We start from the raw sequence: 22977 nt of genomic DNA on the forward strand, positions 1-22977 counted from the left end.
GGTCCCGAGCGGACAATGCGATTTACCAAGGCAGAAAAAGCCAACATATGGTGGGTGGAGAGTGTAGGGAGAATGCAGTTAGTTCTTTTACGGTGTATGCAACAAGATATTCCAATAGACGTCAACCTTCTCTTCAACCATCTACATCAAAATGTTAGACAGCATAACAGAAGGAAACAAGTGACAACAGATCAGGGGGAAGTTAATGTCCTCACTGCTGTTGCAGTTGATCCGCACATTAGCTCGTGCTCAATCGCATGAGAAAGTGGCACGAATTTTTCAGTTATTCTACACATTCTCCATTGACAAAGGTTCCATCTCTATCACATCTCTCTCCTACAAGAGCTGCTTGGGAATGATTGTGAGACTCATGTTAACTTCTGTACATCTTCATTAAGACAGGATACTCCAGATGTATCATGTATCTTGTCCAGTGATAAAGCCACATTTACCAACCATGGCCAGGTAAACTGCCAATATTGTACTGTTGTTGTGTCGACAGTCCTCGTTGGCTTTGTCGTGTGTAATGTCAGCGTCTGTGGAGTGTAAAAGTGTGGTGCTGCATGGTGAACCATTAGCTCATGGGCCTGTTTTTCATAGGCGGATAAGTGAATGCGCAGCCCTCTAACAGACCATTTTCCATGGATGCTAGATGATGTTCCCTTGTGGTACCAACATGATGGCTGTCTAGTTCATAGTGCATGAAGCACTACAGCATATCTTCACAAATTGTTTCAAAATCATTAGATTAGATGCAGAGGAACTGTATCTCTGCCTACCCATTCCCCAGATTTGATGCCTGTAGCTTTTTTTTTCTGTGGGGAAAGCTGAATGACGCTGTCTACAAGGACGTACCATCTACACCCTATGGTGTGCAACAATGTACAGGGTGTACAAATTTGCTTCCGGCGTTTTTTCCCCAAAATTTGAGGCTTTAATGAAACAAATTGCTTACACATGTATCATTAAAGGTATTTTCCATGTCTGGCCACTACTTCCTCCCATCTTTCGGGCAGTGTACGAATCCCACGTCGAAAAAATTGTTCATCTTTTGAGGCGATCCACGAATCCATCCAATTTGTGACTTCTTCGTGAGATCAGAAGTGTTGATCAGCCAGGCCATGCACCATTGATCTAAACTGGTGATAGTCAGAGGGAGCAATGTGTGGAGAATACGATGGGTGAGGTAGGACTTCCCATTTTAACGTTTCCAAGTACGGTTGGACCTCTTTTGCAATGTGGGATCGATCGTTGTCGTGGTGCAGAATCACTTTATCGTGCCTTTCGCTGTATTGCGGCCGTTTGTCTTTTAAATGCTCTACTCATATGTATTAATTGCATTCAATAACGAGCACCTGTGATGATTTCACTTGGATTTAACACCTCTTAGTTTACGACGTTTAGCTGGTCTCACCAAATGCAGAGCACAATCTTGGAGCCGTGAATATTTGGTTTGGCCGTTGACGTGGAAGCATGGACGGGATATCCTCATGATTTTTTGCGATTAGAGTTATTGTAGTGAACCCATTTTTCGTCCCTCCTCACAATGCGATGCAGAAATCCCTCCTGTTTTTGCCTCTGAAGCAACTGTTCACAAACACACAAACGCTGTTCAATGTCTTTCAGTTTCTGCTAACACGGGATCCCAAGTTCCTTCTTTCTGAATCGTGCACATAGCCTTGAGACTTTTGAAATGGCTTGTTGTGTCACCCGCACTAATCATGCCAATTCTTCTCGGCAATGTCTCCAATTCTGCATCTTCAAAGCATTCTCTCTTCCACCGCTATACAGGTCTTTGACGTTAAAATCACCGTTCTGGAAGCGTTGAAACAACTCGCGACACGTTCTTTCACTAATAGCGTCCTTGCCGTATGTCATACGTGCTTGAGAGTATTCGATGAGACACAGCCGCTGTTTTCTTGATATTGAAACAAAACAGTAACATCTCCCACAAATGATGAGAATTAGGCCCGTAAACTGACATTTTCAATCAAGAACAACGTTATGATGCAGGCACAAATCGACTAATGTTTGAGTGAGGTTAAGTTGACCGAAGTCCACACCAGCTGCCTGACATCTGCGATCTGTTTCTTTCGACCACTACTTACCGTTGTCACCATCTATCGGCAAACAGCGGATGCAAAGCTGTACATCTTGTATTACTGCAGCTTGCCCGGACATCGTCACTGAAATGCTAGCATGTGTACAGCAATCATTCCCTACCAGACTGGAAGTGTGTATTGCCACTGCCTGTTTTTCTAACACAACCTGTGATGATCAATTGTCTTGTTACTGGTCAGAATCCACATAACGAGTGTATACACTTGCGTTGTTCTTTAGTGTGTGCTACCGCAAGTATTTTACACGTGCCGATTTGAGAACTTTTCAAAATACGATCTTGTAAACAACTTGCACTAGAATCCTGCAATAAATGCCGCTGACATTCTAACTGACCCCACTTTTAGTTTGTAATGTCAATAGCTATCTACTTACTTATTCCTTGGCACTACAGTCCATGTAGGGCCTTGGCCTCTCTGATGATCACAGCCCAAACCTGACGATTTTCTGCCTGTTTCCTCCCTCTCCTGACCCCAATCTTTCTCAAATTGTTTTCCACATCGTTCCAGGCATCATGCTCCTTTTTCCACCTGGATTTCCTGTGTAAACCTTTTTGACAGCTCGAACCTCCGACATTCGCTCTACAGGGTCCAGCCATCTCAATCTGTTACACTTAATTTCAGTCACTGAGTCGGGATTTCTATACAGTTCTTCCAATTCCTTGTTTCTACTTATTCTCCATTGCCCCGCCTCATACATGGCTCAAATAATCTTTTTTAATATTTTCCTCTCCTATCTTCTCAAGAGCTCTTCTTCTGCTACAGTCATTGTCCATGTTTCTGAGCCATGCATTACCACCGGTCTATGACTGTTCCATTGACAGTCCCCTTCGATTTTCTGCTCAGGCTATGTGACTGAAGGTTCTTGATCAGGGCCCAGTAAGCTCTATTTCCTGCAGCAATACTAGATTTTTTTTTTCTTCTCTTAGTCTGCTATCCTCTGTAACCAGCACTCCAGGTACTGGAACTTCTCACATCTCTCATAATTGCCTCTGTTCAACTTAACCCATTAGCACTGGAATTAATTTTTTCATGAATTTTTTATTTATTTATTTATTTATTTTTAAATTACGTTATTATGCCTGTAAAAGGCATAAATTACACAACAGATTTGTTTCGACGAAAGTCATTACCGCCATTAGCGAGATATTTGATGTTGCCATATAGCAACGCTAGCCACTTTCACTACCTAAATTTATATGGATTACAACTTCAAGTAAAATAAGTAGGTTATTGAAATTTCTTATTACATATACAAGTTATGCGAATTTATTATTCAGTCTTCATCGTACAACTGATGCTTTATAACACAGTACAATTAATAATCAAAAATCAAACCTTAAACTGAGCATTATTTTACATGAAATGGAATAAAACAGTCAATACACAATCCCACATTACACTTTGAACACATTGTTCTCAAAATAGCTTTACAGTCCTTCTGTGCACACCTTTTCTTCTTCTTCTTTCATTCTGTGTGCCGGATGAGGTGGTCAGTCTTATCAAACCTAATTGAATCTGATGTGCGGCTGTCAGAACACGCCCTTGATGCAGGTCTCCCGGCTCCTTTTGGTAAAGCTTGGTGTCTTTGCAAGTACACTGTTGCTACTTCTCTCTTGAAATCAAGCTGAGAAATAGTTTGGTTCCTTGCTTTATTATACAAAATCCAACTGTTTTGTATGACGAGATCTAACATCCGTGTAAAGAGACACCAGTACCATTTCTTGCTTGTTATTGCAATGCGATAGCATGCAAGATTCTGATCCATCTGATCAGTACCTCTCATTATGTATTATATTTGACTACCAGTTTTGGTCTGGGAATAATTATATTTCGCTGTTTTAGTTCCGAGAATCTCTTGACTTGGCCAACTTCTTGTGCACCACATGAAGAAGAGATCATTGTGACAACTGAGTTGTCCAGCCACCGCACATACAATAATCCGTCATTCTCCTCTATTCGGATCTGGGGGATCAACAAACACATCACCTTCAGTATCGTCATTATAAAGAATCTCCAGCACCTCAGCAAGCGAGAAACCTCTTCTAAAACAAAAAAGAGAAAGTTTGTCCTTTTACTGAGTACAAGTGCCAAATGTTGCCATATGGCAACACCGACGTTCAAACGGCCTAAATGAATGTAATTTATTTCACAGCAAGCAGTAACCTCCAAAGAATATATATTTGAGTATTTAAAGCACGACCGTACTAAAAAACCAAATTATATATCGTAAGTTACTGTGTAAAACATACTTACTCGGACTTATACTCCATTTTTATTTGTCATTCAGCAAACGACGACTTCCAGTACTGCTTACGTCGCAGAATTTAAATGTATTGTTAAAATTGTTGCATTGTAGTGATCTTCACAGTCTTGCGGAAGGGAATCCAGTGCTGCTAACACTCTCGTTTCGTTGATGTCGTGGAATCAACGATTTTAAAAAAGTGTTACAAACATTGCCATATGGCAACGCACGGCGCTAATGGGTTAATATATTTCTCTTTAACAACAGCATTTTTCCTGGAAGCAAAGAGATAGTGTGTTTTGTGTTGTTTACTGTAAGTCCCAACTGTTCTGCCTCCTTTTCCAGTCTGACAAATCCTTCTTCCATTTCTTTCAAACTTCTAGACGGGATACACACATCATCGGCATAAGCTAGATTTTGATGCATACAGTTAAACAGAGTGCCACCTCGGTTATCAATCTCTCCCCTTCTCATCACTCTCTCCAACACTATGTTGAAGAGTAGCGTGGATAATATATCGCTTTGTGTCAACCCTTGCTTGACCTCAAATTCTTTGCAAAGTTTTCCTTCTACTTTTACCTGGCATGTTGTGCTGGTGAGGGTCATTTGTATCAGTCTGATAAGTTTACTTGAGAATTCCATCTCCATTAAGGTGTCATATAGCTTTTTCCTTTTAACAGTATCATAGGCCTGTTTAAAGTCTACAAAAAGCTTGTGTACATCCACATTATATTTGCAACACTTTTCCATTATTTGACTTCTAACGAAGATCTGGTCAGTTGTTGATCTGCCCCAACGAGAACCGTACTGGTAGTCTCCGAGTATTTCTTCCGTAATTGGTGCAAGTCTCATAGCAATGACATTGGCTAATACTTTTTACACCATGCTGACTAAAGCAATACTGTGATAATTTTCATAGTTTGCTTTGTCCTCCTTCATATGAATTGGGCATATAATGGCCATGTTCCACTGGTCTGGCATCTCTTCCTTTTCCCATGTTTCCACTCTCAGCTGATGTATCAACCTTATTAGATGTTCACCTCCCGCTTTGATCACCTCTGCCGAAATGTTTTCATTACCTGGAGCCTTATTATTCCTTAGGCTTTATTGTTGGTATAGGTACAGATCTTTCATCCTGACTAATATTCTACCACGGTTGGTGACACTCTGTTTCATTTTCTTCCAGAACTTCTCTTTCTGTAGTGACATTCAGTAGCTCACTGAAATATTCGACCCATCAGTCTAGACCCTGTCAATAGCCATTGCTCCATTTAAAAACTGTGTATTTGCCCAAAAAATACAAGGTGTAAAACTTTGCTTCTGCAGTTTGCTGATAGGTGGCAACAACAGTAAGTAGCGGTTGAAAGAAACAGATCGCGGACGTCAGGCAGTTAGCTTGGACCTCGGTCAACATAACCTCGTTCAAACATTATTCAATTTCTGTCTGCGTCATAAAGTTCTTCTCGATTGAAAATGTCAGTTTACGAGCCTAATTCTCGTCACTTGCGGGAGGTGTTACTGTTACGTTTCAATATGAAGAAAAAAGCGGCTGAGTCTCATTGAATGGTCTCAAGTACGTACTAGTGAAAGAACATGTCGTGAGTGGTTTCAGTGCTTCAAGAATGGTGATTTTAACGTCGTAGACCGGCACGGTAGTGGAAGAGAGAATGTTTGCAAAGATGCAGAATTGGAGACATTGCTGAGTGAAGACTCGCGCCAAACCCAAGAAGAATTGGCACGATTAGTGGGAGTGACACAGCAAGCCATTTCAAAACATCTCAAGGCTATGGGTATGATTCAGAAAGAAGGAACCAAGAAACATTGAATGGCGGTTGTGTGTTTGTGAACAGTTGCTTCAGTGGCAAAAACGGAAGGGATTTCTGCATTGCATTGTGACCGGGGATGATAAGTGGGTTCATTACGATAACCTTAAACACAAAAAATCGTGGGGATATCCCGGACGTGCTTCCACGTCGACGGCCAAACCAAATATTCACGGATCCAAATCGTGCTCTGTATTTGGTGGGACCAGCTGAGAGGCGTGTATTATGAGGTGTTAAAACCAAGTGAAACAATCACAGGTGCTAGTTATCAAACATAATTAATGGGTTTTAGCAGAGCATTAAAAGACAAACGGCCGCAATACGTCGAGAGGCACGGTAAAGTGGTTTTGCAGCACGACAAATGGGAAGTCTTACCCCATTCGCTGTATTCTCCAGACATTGCTCCCTCTGACTATTGCTGTTTAGATCAATGGCGCATGGCCTGGCTGACAGACACTTCCGATCTCATGAAGAAGTCACAAATTGGATCGATTCGTGGATCACTTCAAAAGATGAACAATTTTTTCGATGCGGGGTTTGTACACTGCCAGAAAGATGGGAGAAAGTAGTGGCCAGCGATGGAAAATACTTTGAATGATACATGTGTAACCAATTTGTTTCATTAAAACCTCAAATGTTGGGGAAAAAAACGGCGGAAGCTAAGTTGTACACCTTGTACATTTTCTAAGTATTATTACAATCTGTTTATTGGGTAATGATTTGAGCACCTGACTACCGATCTTTTCAGTGAAAACTGCATATCAATAGTACTTTCCATTTCCGCAATATTTGCAGTACAAGTTTTGGGTGATTCACCCTATACCTTAAGAACAGAATGAGACACAATATGCTTCTCAGAGGAACACCTATGTTTATACGTTTCTTGTCTGACTATTTGCTTCACTAAAAATTTGTCATCAACAGACGTGTGAACTACAGTATCTCTACCTTTCCCACCCCATTTTCTGGGTAAATCTAGAATCGCTCATTTGCAATTCCTCTCGTACATAATGCTTCTAGCTTGTTTAGTGGTATTTTATGGTCATTAGTGGACAAATCTAAGAAATGCCTGAAACACAGCCATCCTTGTCAAGAACTTCAAATACCGCTTTTATGAACTCTGCAATGGCTGGTAGTTGTACTCATCCCACTTCAGAAACCAAACTGTGCTTTGTTAAAAAGCTCATTAGCTTATATTTCACGATTGATTCAGTTGTTTTTGAGAATGCAGACAGAAGTGAAACTTGTCAGTTATTTTGAATACTCTGCAGATTACCTTTCTTTTACAAGGGAATAATTTACGTGTGTTTTAGGTACTCTGGAGACATACCTGAATTAAAGAACTCATTTATTATGTTCGTTAATGGGAACTTGTATGCTGTGCATGCAAACCTTCAGAGCAGAGACTGGAACCTCATCTATGCAACTTATTTCTTATTTTTTAAGTTTCTGTGTTGTCTACCTGACTTAAAGCTCTGTTGTGGGAAACATCATTGTGCTTTCTGTGTACATCTGGTAATGTGTGTATTCTGTATTGAACCAGGGACCTAGAAATGATGGAGAGGCTTTGTCCCGTTGTAGCCCTCAGTGGTTCACAACTCCACAACAGACCACAGCAGTCCACCCACCCCACTGCCGCCCCACGCTCAACCGAGGGTAATTGTGTGCTTCGATCCCCAGTGGACCCCCACCCTTCCCGGGAATGTCTCATACCAGACAAGTGTAACCCCAGATGCTTGCGTGATAGAGTAATTATGGTGTACGAGTATGTGGAGACATTGTTTGCTCGGCAATTGCCGACATAGTGTTACTGAGGCGGAATAAGGGGAACCAGCCCACATTTGTTGGGGAAGATGGAAAACTGCCTAAAAACCATCCACAGGTTGGCTGGCACACTGGACCTCAACACTAATCCGCCGGGCGGATTTCTGCTGAGGACCGACACACCGTCCCACTCAGGAAGTGTTGTTGTGTGATGTCATCGAGCCGCTGTTTTTTTTTTTTTTTTTTTTTTAAGTAGAAGTGTAATGTTGTAGAGGGCACATGTGTGAAGAGGTTGTGTGCTCTATCGGTTTAATTATGTGGTGGCGATGTATTTGTGAGGTATGTTATTGTGACATTTAGTGTGCTACCGTCATCATGATATGGAGTGTGCAAAATTACGCAGTGGCACAATGGTGGAGAACACTGTGTATGAAACATAATATGACATAAAATTGAAAGTGTACTCTTAGGTGCCTGTGTAACCTCTGAGTAAGTGGATTTTTTTTTTTAATTAAATTGTGATAGGAGGTAGGTGGATCAATGTTTATTAGTATATTGAACAGGTGATTCTATTGTAAATAACATCGATCCACCTATCTCCTCCCATGATTTAAATAATAAAAATTGATCCGTGTACGTTCTCGCATGATTTAACTAAAAACATTGATCCACCTACCTTCTTCCATGATTTAATTGAAAAACGTTAATCCACTTCTGACGTTTGTAGAAAACTATTTTATCATGTGTTCTTGTCCTATCCAGTTCATCATTCATCGTGTTCACTTCCTATCATTCAGCACACATACAGTTAGTAACTGCAACACCGTAATGCCGACACTGTAAGTGCACTTTTGGTCTGGGTTGAGCTGTATAGGTGAACTGGAGATTGGGATACTGTGATGCTATGCTGTGTTTTGTGTGGTTTTGTTGGATTTTATTTTTTGTGACAGTTTCAAGTGTTTAGATGTCAGCACCGCGACGCCCAGCGTTGAAATCGCGCGGTTTCCTTGTTAGTAGCCAAGAAAAAAATTTCACACACACTGCCACTCGGAATCTACACGAAAAGGCATTAGGGGTGGCATAAAAGTCATCAGTGAAACCACCGTTTCCATAGGGCGTTGATTCCGACACATTTTGCAGTGTGATGAGCCGAGGACGACATTCTCGAGAACCTTTGACGCTGCTGGGCCCCTCGGACAATTCCAACCTTCTCTAAGGACATCGAGGGCTAGGAACCCCACAGAAACTCATCGTAACCTTTTGGAGAATAGTGCGACAGAAATTTCTGCTCTGATCTGCAGGGTCGAATCGCTAGCGGCCGTTCGAAACCATTCCATGAAATCTGGCCTCGATCCGAAGCACCAAAGGGTACTTAGCCTTTTTCAGCCCTCCTGTTTCGCACCCTTCTGTGGTGTGACTACAGATGGATATGACATTGACACGTGTGTGAATAAAACGGCAAAAGGTCCCGCCAACGGCACTCTGTTCGGCAAGACTCTTGGTGCATGCAATGAACATTTGGAGTCGGGTACTTAGCAAAACTGCAGGGGTAGACAGAGCGTGGAATGCATCCAGTGAGTAATCGAGGAAATAGGGTGCAAGTGCTACTCCGAGATCAAAAGGTATGAGAGGAATTCGACACGGGCTACATCAAACGAGTCAGAAGACACTGATGACAAAAAAAAGCCACTGTGTGGAGCGACATATCTACATCTGCTCCGCAATTCACAATTACGTGCCTGACAGAGAGTTGATCCAACCAGTTCCGCAGTACTTCTCTACCCTTTCACTCTCGCGCAGCGCACGGGATTAGCCGAGCGGTCTCCGGCGCTGCAGTCGTGGACTGTGCAACTGGTCCCGGTGGAGGTTCGAGTCCTCCCTCGGGCACGGGTGTGTGTATTTGTCCTTAGGATAATTTAGGTTAAGTTGTCCCCAGCTTGTGGTCTTGCGGTAGCGTTCTCGCTTCCCGCCGATGGGGTCCCGGGTTCGATCCCCGGCGGGGTCAGGGATTTTTCCTGCCTCAAGATGACTGGGTGTCATTCTGTCGTCATCATCATCATCATTCATTCCCATTACAGTCGGAGGAAGGCAATGGCAAACCATCTCCGCTAGGACCTTGCCTAGTACGGCGGTGCAGGTCTTCCGCATCGTCCCCTACGCTCCTCGGAGTATGGAACCTCATCGTCATCATCGTTTTTTTAAAATCTTTGATAAAAGCCAGCCTTTTATATATTTTTTTTTGTAAATATAGTTTTTTTAAGTAATTAATTGTAGATAACATTAATTTTCACACTAGTCGCAGAGTTGTATCAGCTGCCTTCATTCACACAACCTCTCGAATATGAGTTTTGTATTTTAATTTGGATGATTTTGTATTGCATTGTATTATGCTTGAAATAGAAACATTATTTTGCCATTTTTGAAACAATATTTTTTTTATGACGTTATGTGTGCTGTAATACTGAGTTAATCACGAAATAGTATTTTTCACATGTGTATAACATCAAATAATCAAAGAGTAAGATGTAAACTGTGTTTGAAAATGTCAGGTCCTCCTGACACGGTCTCCAGTGCACTACTGTCAAAGAGTGTGCCGAATAGTAAATGGAAGGAATCTCGATCCGATAAATGACAGGGTGCTAACTGCGTGACGACGTGATACAGGTTCGTCAGCAGTTCTGCTGCCAGTGGCGTGGGTGGCAGGGGGCGTACGCGTGGGCGGCTACGGCAGTGCCGGCATCGCCGGCTACGCGCCACCGAGCGTGCGCTTCCGCCTGCGGCTGCAGCCGCGGCGGCGCTGGCTGGTGCCCCTGAGGGACGGGTCGCTGCTGGCCCTGGCGGGCTTCCTGACACTGAGTGCTCTGCAGGAGAAGCGGGTGCCGTGCCACGCGCAGGACCCGCTCAAGGGGCTCATCGTGGTCGTCGCTATCGTACACTATTTCTTCTTCTCACACAGGGGTCAGTACTGCCTCGGATACTTACTCTAACCAGTACAACCGGTAATGTTACGATTTGGTACCAGGTATTTTATAAAAGTGGATGTTATAACTGTGTATTGTTCTTCCTTTAAATTATCAATACGAGGCATAGAACTCGTAAATTTTGTCAGATAGCAGTAATGTGCAATAAATAGTCGTAAGACTTACATTTTGTCGAGTGGATGAGTGAGATACTCGTTGCTATAAATTAATATATCCCACATTTTTAATTATGTGAACTTTGGGGATTCAAATGGGAAATCCTGGAAAACGGTGACTGTTCAGAATATTTAGAGGGCTGGCATTTGAAGCTGACTGTAGAAAGGTCGTACTGCCAGATAAATAACACAAAGATAAAAGAAATTAGGGCTCATTGGGAGGTATAAAGACATTTGTTTTTCTGTCATTCTGTTTGCAACTGCAACAGGAAAGGAATTGACTATAGTGGGGTGCAGGTAAGACGGCAGCTGAGTGAAGTGTTCTGTGCAAAGATAGAGGAAGAATGCAAATATGAAACGTACAGATGATGGTCCAAAAACAATCTAGTTGACACGCTCAGACACTCAGTTATTTCTAGAATGATTACACTAAAAATTAGTATACGTGATTACAATTTTAACAAATTTGCAGTTACAAAAATTAATTTCAGTTTAATTAGGTTGCAGTATGGCATACATGATGAAATGTAAATACTCATTGATCATTCAAAATAATAAGTATTCAGTGATTACACCTGAAATTTGTAGAATATGCAGTTGGAACAATATTTAGCGTCAAGTCTTAATTGAATAATGAATTCTTTTCCAGCGTTACTAACATTTTTCAGGGTATTGTTATTTTCAACAAAATAACTTGTTGTTTCAAGAATACAGAAGCAAAAACTAGCTGCAGAAACATTCACAGCCTATAGTGGCTGTTGAGACATACACCACAAGAATCAGAACAATTTTCACAACCTGGAATATACAAGATTAACTGCTAAGATCACCAAAATTTTATATTTGACAGGTGGGAAGAAAGATTATCACCCAGTTTAAATAACACTCAACAAAAACTGACAGCAACACCTCCACCTCTTCTACACATTTAAGAGGATACAGTCACTAACAGGATTTTTAAAAAAATTGAAAATATTTTTTGTGTCTTGTTTAATGCTCCTATTATTTGGCTACAAAATGTCATTTTTTCATTCAAATTTAATGACTAGTTTCCGAGTTATTAATTTTTCTATGGTGTCTGGTAACTAAGTATATCGCCCATTTGTGCGCTGTCTTGCCGAGCACGAACTACAGCACAGCAAGTATATGTGTTTGACAGATATCCTTATTTTGATTGCAAGAGAGAATTATTTTTTCAATATTTGTCAGTCCGTCTGCGTTGCTGACTATTGTTTTTCAAATCCTTCATGTTTGTTGTTTATGTTTATGTGATACAAAAATAATGATTTAGTGTGTTTTTGTGAACAGTTATAAGTAGGATGGGTAGAATAAAGAAGTTTGGGTATAAGCTCAGGTTTAATGGGAATAAATATATAAAAATAAGCAATGAAACTTCCTGTTACAGACCGTGGCGGGGGGGAATATTGAATGCAAAGTCATCCTGAGTGTCTGCCTCAAGTAAAAAGCTTCTAGATGCTTCCTGTTCCCAAGAATGTCTAACCAGTCAATATGTGTCCTGTATAAAGATTACCTTGGGGATGGGGGATAATAAGGCTTATCAAAAAGTCATATAAGATACACCATACAGGCCTACAGTCAAAATTAATAGACTGGAGTGGATACTGCATGTACAGTAAAGGTATGTAGTGGAAATAAGTTAGGTGATAACCGGGGGCTAAAATAGCTTGAAATAGATAGGATCTAGAATTATTATGATATGAAAATTAAGAATAACTGCAACAATATAGATGCAATCAGAAGAGTTATCTGGGCAATACCCTTTCATAAACTTCCAGTGGGTGAGAAACCCTATGGGGACCTGACAGCTGGTGCAAATACAACAACCCAGGTACAGCTTCCAATTCTAGAAAACTATCCTACTTACTGAAACTTCCTGGCAGATTAAAACTGTGTGCACTAGAGCACTTACCCGCGAAAGGCAAAGTCCCGAGTTCGAGTCTCGGTCCGGCACACAGTTTTGATCTGCCAGGAAGTTTCATATCAGCGCACACTCCGCTGCAGAGTGAAAATCTCATTCTGGAAATATCCTACTTACTGCCAAACCCATTTTCAAATACCTTAGCCAACAAGGGCTCTCAAAAAAGTATGTCCATTGTAAAACTATTGACTCTGAATGAAAATTTGAATTCAGTCATTGGGCAAGACTATCAAAAACTGTTCTTGTTAGAAAAAAATACTAAAGCTTGGTGTTCCCGATTCAGTGATGTGGTACAGAGCTCACGTGTCAAAATAGACTGAAGTGAAGTGTAAAGACTCTTCGAACAAAGGTCGGTATCAATACTGAAAGCGGACGGTAAAGTATCGACATGGAAAGTATCCGTTTTCCTTAAATTTCTTCAGGAAATGCTGCTAAGGAGGCCAGGATAGCCAGAATAAGAAAGAAAAAAGGAAAAGAAAATAAAGAGGATGAAGCTAAGCCATAGTATAGTCCTGAAATGAAATGTTTGAAACATACATGTGTATGGCAATTACATTAGTTTTTTGTATGTAATACTTTGTGTGTGTGTGTGTGTGTGTGTGTGTGTGTGTGTGTGTGTGTGTTTTTACAAGGGCTGTTCAATAAAGAATGCTCATAATTTTTTATGGTCATAATTTCTCATGCTAAAATTTAATCTTATGATATTCTGTTAGCTTAATGTGCAACAAACACGCTGTTGTAGTTTCATTGTCGGGACTCCTGGTTCCTGCCAGTGAGAGTCAGGTGAGGACAGACTATTTCAGTAGCGCCTACTGCTGCAATGGAGATAAAACACGAGGAACAATATGCGGCTTTGAAATTCTGCTTTCGTCTCAACAAATCTTCAGCTGAGGCCTATACAATGTTACAGGAGGCCTATGGAGGATCTGTTCTTCCCTACAGCACAGCTCAAAGCTGGTTTAAAACGTTTAAAGAGGGGAGATAATCAATTTCAAAGGAACATGGACATGGTCCTCCACTTACTGCTCATATGGAAACATCAACGCTGCTGCTATCATTGTGAGAGAGGATTGACGAATTACCTTAAGATCACTTTCTGAAATATTGAGCATTTCATTGGGTGCCATCCACACGTTGCAGAATGTGCCGGCCAGGGCAGCAGTCGAACACTTTCTGTATCCAGAAAGACCCGTACAGGACCTGCAACATGCAGTCATGCATTATCCTGCTGAAATGTAGGTTTTGCAGGGATCAAATGAAGGGTAGAACCACGGGTCGTAACGCATCTGAAATGTAACGTCCACTTTTGAAAGTGCCGTCAATGTGAACAAGAGGTGACCGAGACGTGTAACAGATGGCACCCCGTACCATCACGCCGGGTGATACGCCAATATGGCGATGACGAATACACGCTTCCAATGTGCGTTCACCGCGATGTCGCCAAACACGGATGCGACCATCATGATGCTGTAAACAAAACCTGGATTCATCCGAAAAATGGCGTTTTGCCATTTGTGCACGCGGGTGCGTCATCGAGTACACTATCTCAGGCGCACCTGTCTGTGATGCAGTGTCCAGGGTAACCGCTGCCACGGTCTCCGAGCTGATAGTCCGTGCTGCTGCAGACGTCGTCGAACTGTTTGTGCAGATGGTTGTCGTCTTACAAACGGCCCCATCTGTTGACTCAGGGATTGAGACGTGGATGCACGATCCGCTACAGCCGTGCGGATAAGATGCCTGTCATCTCGACTACTAGTGATACGAGGCCTTTGGGATCCAGCACGGCGTTCCGTATTACCCTCCTGAACCCAACGATTCCATATTCTGCTAACAGTCATTGGATCTTGACCAACGCGAGCAGCAATGTCCCTATATGATAAACCACAATCGCGATAGGCTACAATCCGACCTTTATCAAAGTTGGAAACTCGATGGTACTCATTTCTCCTCCTTACACGAGGCATCACAACAACGTTTCATCAGGCAACGCCGGTCGACTGCTTTTTGTGTATGAGAAATCGGTTGGGAAGTTTCCTGTTGTCAGCATGTTGTAGGTGTCGCCACCGGCGCCAGCCTTGTGTGAATGCTCAGAAAAGCTAATCGTTTGCATATCACAGCATCTTCTTCCTGTCTGTTAAATTTCACCTCTGTAGCATGTCATCTTCGTGGTGTAGCAATTTTAATGGCCAGTAGTGTAAATTGTTTCAGTAATACTGGGCTTTAACAGTCGCTCACATAATTTTAATTATTGAACATTGACTGGAATATGAAATTAATTTTAGTTCCACAGTAGTGTTACAGTTTACAATTAATTTTAAATTTAATTGACGTAAACAATGGACTACTCCGCACATCCCTATTTTCATCACTTATTACTAAATTATTAGACTCAAGTTTTGAATGAAAATGAAAATTAATCAAAATTGAGCATTATCTATGCACAACTAAAAGATAATGTGAAGGTTGAAGAGAGAAATTACTAATATGAAATATAGGTGTATACATTAGTTTTCCATATTGAACTGTGCAGTACTACTCTACTCTGGCAGTTAACGTTAGGTGGTTTAAAATGTTTAAAGAGGAGAAATAATCAATTTCAAAGGAAAGAGGACCTGGAGCTCCACTTACTGCTCTTATGGAAACATCAACACTGCTGCTATCATAGTGAGAGAGAATTGACGAATTACCTTAAGATCACTTTCTGAAATACTGATCATTTCATTGGGTATCACCCACACGTTGGTGACAGAAAAATTATGAAGATACGTGTTTGTGCATGATGGGTTCCGAGACTGTCGATTCCCGAACAAAAGGACATTTGCGTGTAGATCTGCATGCAGTTAAAGTTGGTGTCAGAGGAAGATCCAGAGTTTCTTTCGAATGTAATTGCTGCTGATGAAACTTGGCTGTCATTTTGATCCTGAGAGCAAATAGCAAAGCTCAGTGTTGAAATCTCCTTCATCAGCTACCCCCAAAAAAGCGAAAGTGGCCACTTCTGCTGGGAAAGTTACAGTCATCTCATTCTTTGATATTCATGGAATGGTTTATCAGTATGTTGTACCTGCATACACATCAGTAACGGGACAATTCTACAGGGATCTCCTGAAAACATTGTCAGTCCATATCGGGCGCAAAAGACCACATTTCTGTGAAACAGGCTCGATGCTGCACCGTGATAATATATTGCCAATGTTGTTGCTGAATATCTTGCAAATATCAACTCGAAGTGCATCCCTCACTCTCCCTATAGTCTGGATTTACCCCCTATGACTTTTTTCTTTTCCCTAACATGAAGAAACACCTTCATGGAAGGCATTATCAATCATTAGAAGCAGTTGCGAAGGCAATTTTGAACGAACTCTCAAAAAAGGGTTTCCAGCATGTATTTGAAAATTGGCGGAAATGCTGGGACAGGTGCATCCCATTAAAGGGCGCCTACTTTGAGAAGGACCATCAAAATTGTGAGGATGAGTAAAGATACGTTGTCAAAAATTAATTATGATCATTCTTTATGGAACAGCTCTTGTAGAACAAAAAACTTATATCTCATAATATACAATTTTTATACAATTTGAAGATGGTGTTTCATCCGTGTTCTGTAAAAGTTTATTTTCGAAGTGCGCCTCAAGTTTCCTCATTTTAACATTGATTCCATATGGGAATTCCTTTGTGAATTTGTCCCTTTAAGATGCAAATCACATATCATAAATCACTACACAACCTGCACAAAATAGAGACAGGTAAAGTCATGGTCATGATGGAAGATATTGAAATGTAAATAGATCTAATGAACCAGTTGGACAAAGTTTTAAATGAACTAAAATAACTATGCAAATTCCTAGAAAATTTTGTGCTATCTATCGCAAAATGTCACAGAGCCATAGAGACCACAGTCATTGTTATAGTCATGAACATGCGGAAGAAGATCGTATAACTATACAATGAATCATCACAGTCTCATTCTGACGGCATAATTTTCATTCCTTTTTCGTTACATGGCTATAAAAGTGAAGTTTTAAACATTTGTATGTTCAGATTTGTAGAGTTTATCCACACATTAAAAAAAGTTTTGCGTCACCTCAGTTCCAAGAGTTCTGGAACCTGTACAGAAAACTGGAATAGAGATCAACATAAACATCATTTCCACCCTTTTTATTGCCCGTGAAAACCACACATTGCACGTTGTACCACCATACAGCGAGACCTTCAGAGATCGTGGTCCAGATTACTGTACACACTGGTACCTCTAATACACAGTAGCACATCCTCTTGCATTCATGCATGCCTGTATTCGTCGTGGCATACTATCCACAAATTCATCAAGGCACTGTTGGACCAGATTGTCCCACTCCTCAACAGTGATTCGGCGTAAATCCCTCAGAATGGTTGGTGGGTCACGTCATCCATAAACAGCCCTTTTCAATCTATCCCAAGCATGTTCGATAGGGTTCATGTCTGGTGAACATGCTGGCCACTCTAGTTGAGCAATGTTGTTATCCTGAAGGAAGTCATTCACAATATGTACACAATGGGGGCATGAATCGTGGTCCAAGAAGACAAATGCCTGTCCATATGCTGCCGATATGGTTGCACTATCGGTTGGAGGATGGTATTCACGTATCGTACAGCCATTATGGTGCCTTTCATGCCCGCTAGCAGTGGCGTTCAGCCTGACCAGGTTTCCTCCAAACATGTCTCTGACGATTGTCTGGTTAAAGACATATGCGACACTCATTGGTGAAGAGAACGTGATGCCAATCCTGAGTGGTACATTCAGCATGTTGTTGGGCCCATCTGTACCATGCTGCATGGTGTCATGGTTGCAAAGGTGGACCTCACCATGGACGTTGGGAGTGAAGTTGTGCATTGTGCAGCCTATTGCACACAGTTTGAGTTGTAACGTGACGTCCTGTGGCTGCATGAAAAGCATTATTCAACATGGTGGCGTTGCTGTCAGGATTCCTCCGAGCCATAATCTGTAGGTAGGGGTCATCCACTGCAGTAGTAGCCCTTGGGCGGCCTGAGCGAGGCATTTCATTGACAGTTCCTGTCTCTCTGTATCTCCTCCATGTCCGAAAAACACCACTTTGGTTCACTCCGAGACACCTGGACACTTCCGTTGTTGAGAGCCCTTCCTGGCACAAAGTAACAATGCGGATGTGATTGAACTGCGGTATTGACCGTCTAGGCATGGTTGAATTACAGACAACACGAGTCGTGTACCTCCTTCCTGGTAGAACGATTGGAATTGATCGGTTGTTGGACACCCTCCGTCTAACAGACACTGCTCATGCATGGTTGTTTATTTCTTTGGGTGGGTTTAGTGACATCTCTGAACAGTCAAAGGATCTGTGTCTGTGATACAATATCCACAGTCAACGTCTGTCTTCGGGAGTTGTGGGAAACAGGGTGAGGCAAAACTTGTTTTTGATGTGTGTATGTTGGCTTTATTTTATTTTATTAATCTTACTACTTTCATGTCCATATGACAGAATAACACCAGTTATGCACCATCTGTGTACGTGTATAATCGGCATAAGATCTCTGCAACAACTAATTAAGAGTAACTGAGCTTACATTTCAAATTTTTGACAATTAGATATTACAGTCTAAGCACAACAATGATGAATGTTAATTAACTATACACAGAAGCAAAATCCTGTTTGGTGAAATTAGCATGACAACCTTCTGTGAAGTAATCTATAATTTTCATAGCATATCATGAGAGCTGATATACTTAAGAATTAAGTAATGCTAATACGTTGTGTATATGATGCTCCTATTTTACACACTTGAAAATGTCGTAGGACTGAAATTGTGCAATAGTACAACAAATAAATAAAATGACAGCTGAGAGCAATATGAAATAATTTTAAAAAATTACCAACTTCTATAATTTTGAATGGTGCACATGTCTTCATCATAAATTACGTGTGAATGGTAAGTACAGTAATGTTTACATAACTGACAACTTGTGCTTTTACAAATGTGACAAAAGAATTACAATGGGTGTTCAATAAGTAGTACAACACAATTTTTCCTGAAAGCAGGTTGGTTTTATTCAGCATTGCAATATGCCATATTATTCCCCATTCTTCTGGCTAGAGAACCCTGTTTTTCAACATAATGTCCATTCAGTATGACAGCCTTATGCCACCTTACTGGGAGGCTTGTATGCTCGTGTGGCACCACTCTGATTGTTGTCAGAGTAAATCTTAGTACATCAATAACTTCATCATCCATGTGTTGCTTCCAACGGAATGCGTCCTTCATTGGGCTAAACAAGTTGAACTTGGAAGTTGCGAGATCTGAGCTGTAGGGTGGATGAGGAAGAACAGTCCAATGATGTTTTGTGAGCTCCTGTTGGGTGCGCAGAGTTGTCAGGCTGTGTATTGTCCTGTGGAGAAGAAGTCGCTTGCATTCTCAGGGTAACAAAGACGCTGAAGTTGTTTCTTCAATTTCTTGAGGGTAACACAGTACACTTCAGAGATGACTATTGCACCACAAGGTAGGACTAATAGAGGAGATAGAGAACGTCCGACGAAGAGTGGCGTGTCTTGTCACGGGGTCTTTTAGCTGGCGAGAGAGCATTACGGAGACGCTAAACAAACTCCACTGGCACACATTACAAGAGAAGTGTTGTGCTTCACAGAGAGAATTACTATTGAAATTCCGGGACAGCACTTATCAGGAGGAGTCAGACAACATATTACTTCACCCCACATACATCTCGCGACCACGAGAACATTCGAGAAATTAGAGTCAATACAGAGTCTTACCGACAATCGTTCTTCCCACGCACTATTCGCGAGTGGAACAGGGTTGGAGGGATCAGATAGTGGTACCGAAAGTACCCTCCGTCACACACCATAAGGTGGCTTGCGGAGTATGATGTAGATGTAAATAATAATAAAAAATTTCATTCATAATTTATAGTTATCTTTGGTGCAGCATTAACAGGACCTGATTTCTGGTTTCTGAATAACCCGACACACTTGTACTTCCTAGTTTTCTATTATTTTCTTCAGATGCAAGCTGAGTTACAGAGATTCTGACAACCACGCAGAGACTTGGTCTCAGTTATTGACGATCACTACCCAACGGCGTGTGCCACCTACCTATTTATGAAATATCTAATGCTCAGCTCACTATGACATACTGTTGTTTGGATTAAATGCAAATCTGTTTGCTATTTTACACCAGTTTCATGTTATTTAGTACATTGTAGACATTTAGCATATTCAACGTACAAAATAGCATTAATATTACTAAATTTTAAGTATATTACAATACTTTCCATTTTCCTGAATAGGTATTGTACACTACTGGCCATTAAAATTGCTACACCAAGAAGAAATGCAGATGATAGATGGGTATACATTGGACAAATGTATTATACTAGAACTTACATGTGATTACATTTTCACACAATTTGGGTGCATAGATCCTGAGAAATCAGTACCCAGAACAACCACCTCTGGCCGTAATAATGGCCTTGATACGCCTGGGCATTGAGTCAAACAGAGCTCGGATGGCGTGTACAGGTACAGCTGCCCATGCAGCTTCAACATGATACCACAGTTCATCAAGAGTAGTGGCTGGTGTATTGTGGCGAGCCAGTTGCTCGGTCACCAATAACCAGACGTTTTCAGTTGGTGAGAGATCTGGAGAATGCACTGGCCAGGGCAGCAGTCGAGCACTTTCTGTATCCAGAAAGGCCCGTACAGGACCTACAACATGCAGTCGTGCATTATCCTGCTGAATGTAGGTTTTGCAGGGATCAAATTAAGGGTAGAGCCACGGGTCGTAACACATCTGAAATGTAATGTCCACTGTGCAAAGTAATGCGAACAAGAGGTGACCGAGATGTGTAACCAGTGGCACCCCGTACCATCACCCCAGTTGATACACCAGTATGGCAATGACGAATACACGCTTCCAATGTGCGTTCACCACGATGTCGCCAAACACGGATGCGACCGTCATGATGCTGTAAACAGAACCTGGATTCATCCGAAAAAATGACGATTTGCCATTCGTGCTTTGAGGTGCGTCGTCGAGTACACCACTGCAGGCACTCCTGTCTGTGATGCAGCTTCAAGGGTAACCGCTGCCACAGTCTACGAGCTGATAGTCCATGCTGCTGCAGACGTCGTCGAACTGTACATGCAGATGGTTGTCCTGCAAACGGCCCCATCTGCTGACTCGGGGATCGAGACGTGGCTGCACGATCCGCTACAGCCGTGCGGATAAGATGCCTGTCATCTCGACTGCTAGTGATACGAGGCCTTTGGGATCCAGCACGGCGTTCTGTTTTACCCTCCTGAACCCACCGATTCCATATTCTGCTAACAGTCATTGGATCTCGACCAACGCGAGCAGCAATGTCGCGATACGATAAACCGCAATCGCGATAGGCTACAATCCGACCTTTATCAAAGTCGGAATCGTGATGGTACGCATTTCTTCTCCTTACACGAGGCATCACAACAACGTTTCAGCAGGCAACGCCGGTCAACTGCTGTTTGTGTATGAGAAATCGCTTGGAAACTTTCCTCATGTGAGCACGTTGTAGATGTCGCCACCGGCGCCAACCTTGTGTGAATGCTCTGAAAAGCTAATCATTTGCATATCACAGCATCGTCTTCCTGTGGGTTAAATTTCACGTTTGTAGCACGTCATCTTCGTGGTGTAGCAATTTTAATGGCCAGTATTGTAAATTGTTTCAGTAATACTGTGCTTTAACAGTCGCTCACATAATTTTTATTATTGAACATTGACTGAAATATGAAATTAATTTTAGTTCCAAATTAGTGTTACAGTTTACAATTAATCTTAAATTTAATTGACATAAACAATGGACTACTCCACACATCCCTATTTTCATCACACATTATTAATTTATTAGACTCAAGTTTTGAATGGAAATGAAAATTAATCAAAATTGAGCATTATCTATACACAACTAAAAGATAATGTGAAGGTTGAAGAGAGAAATTACTAATATGAAATATAGGTGTATACATTAGTTTTCCATATTGAACTGTGCAGTACTACTTTACACTGGCAGCTATGTTAGGTGGTTCTGCACACATTGCGAATGTACCGGCGGATGTCGTAAAGGTGCGGTATGTCGGCAGTGGTGTGCCTGCGGCAACTGTTCCTGAGCACGGGGGCGGCGGTGGGCCTGTTCGTGGCGTGCGACTACGCACTGTGCGACGGGTACCGGTGCCGCGGCTGGGAGCGGGACGGCGGACGGGAGCAGGACGAGGGCCCGCCGCTGGGGCGCGGGCTGCGCGCCGCCTGGCTCGTGGCTTACCTGACGGGGCTCACCGTATGGACGCTGGTGGCGGGTGCCCTGTCCGAGGGCGGCGAGCGGCCGTCCGCGCCGGGCGCGGCACTGCTGCACGCGGGTCGCCTGCACGCCACGGCACTGCCCCTCGCGCTCTTCCTGTTCGTTCTGGAGCTCGTGCCGGGCATCGCCGGGGTGAGTGCGAAGAGCTGAGTCTCTCACCCCACCTTATAATCCTTATAATCGGGTTGCGTCGGTTTTGTTTTGCTTTTCTTTTTTCTCTGTCATCCAGTTCCTTCTAGTCAGTTTTTTCCGCTTATTATTTCCTCACCTATTCTATGGAGAACCTCATGCTGTCAAAACCAGTTATTATTTTTATATTTACTGGTGTCGGGAGAATGACGACAGCCAAAAGTTAGTAGAGATTCGTGCTGCTGTAAAAAGAGCGATGCGCGAAGCATTCGACCACTACCACCGTCGTACATTAGCAAAAGATCTTGCTGAAAACCCAAGGAAATTCTGGTCTTATGTAAAATCTGTGAGCTGGTTGAAGGCTTCCGTCCAGTCACTCACTGATCAGTCTGGCCTGGCAATGGAAGGCAGCAAAATGAAAGCTGAAATTTTAAATTTAGCATTTGAGAAATCTTTCACGCAGGAGGAT

The 22977-nt window shown here is 42.1% G+C and overlaps 1 protein-coding gene across 1 annotated transcript in view; it reads left to right on the forward strand.

The window, feature by feature from the left end:
• Positions 1-22529, forward strand: part of LOC126426519 (uncharacterized) — a 60807-nt gene extending 38278 nt beyond the window's left edge. The window contains exons 4-5 of the mRNA XM_050088424.1: positions 10614-10907; positions 22165-22529. Coding sequence (XP_049944381.1) covers positions 10614-10907; positions 22165-22529 — 659 coding nt within the window. The remainder of the gene's footprint in view (positions 1-10613; positions 10908-22164) is intronic.
• The last annotated feature ends 448 nt before the right edge of the window (positions 22530-22977 follow it).

This window comes from Schistocerca serialis, chromosome 11, assembly GCF_023864345.2.
Source record: "Schistocerca serialis cubense isolate TAMUIC-IGC-003099 chromosome 11, iqSchSeri2.2, whole genome shotgun sequence".
Classification (NCBI taxonomy): Eukaryota; Metazoa; Arthropoda; class Insecta; order Orthoptera; family Acrididae; genus Schistocerca; species Schistocerca serialis.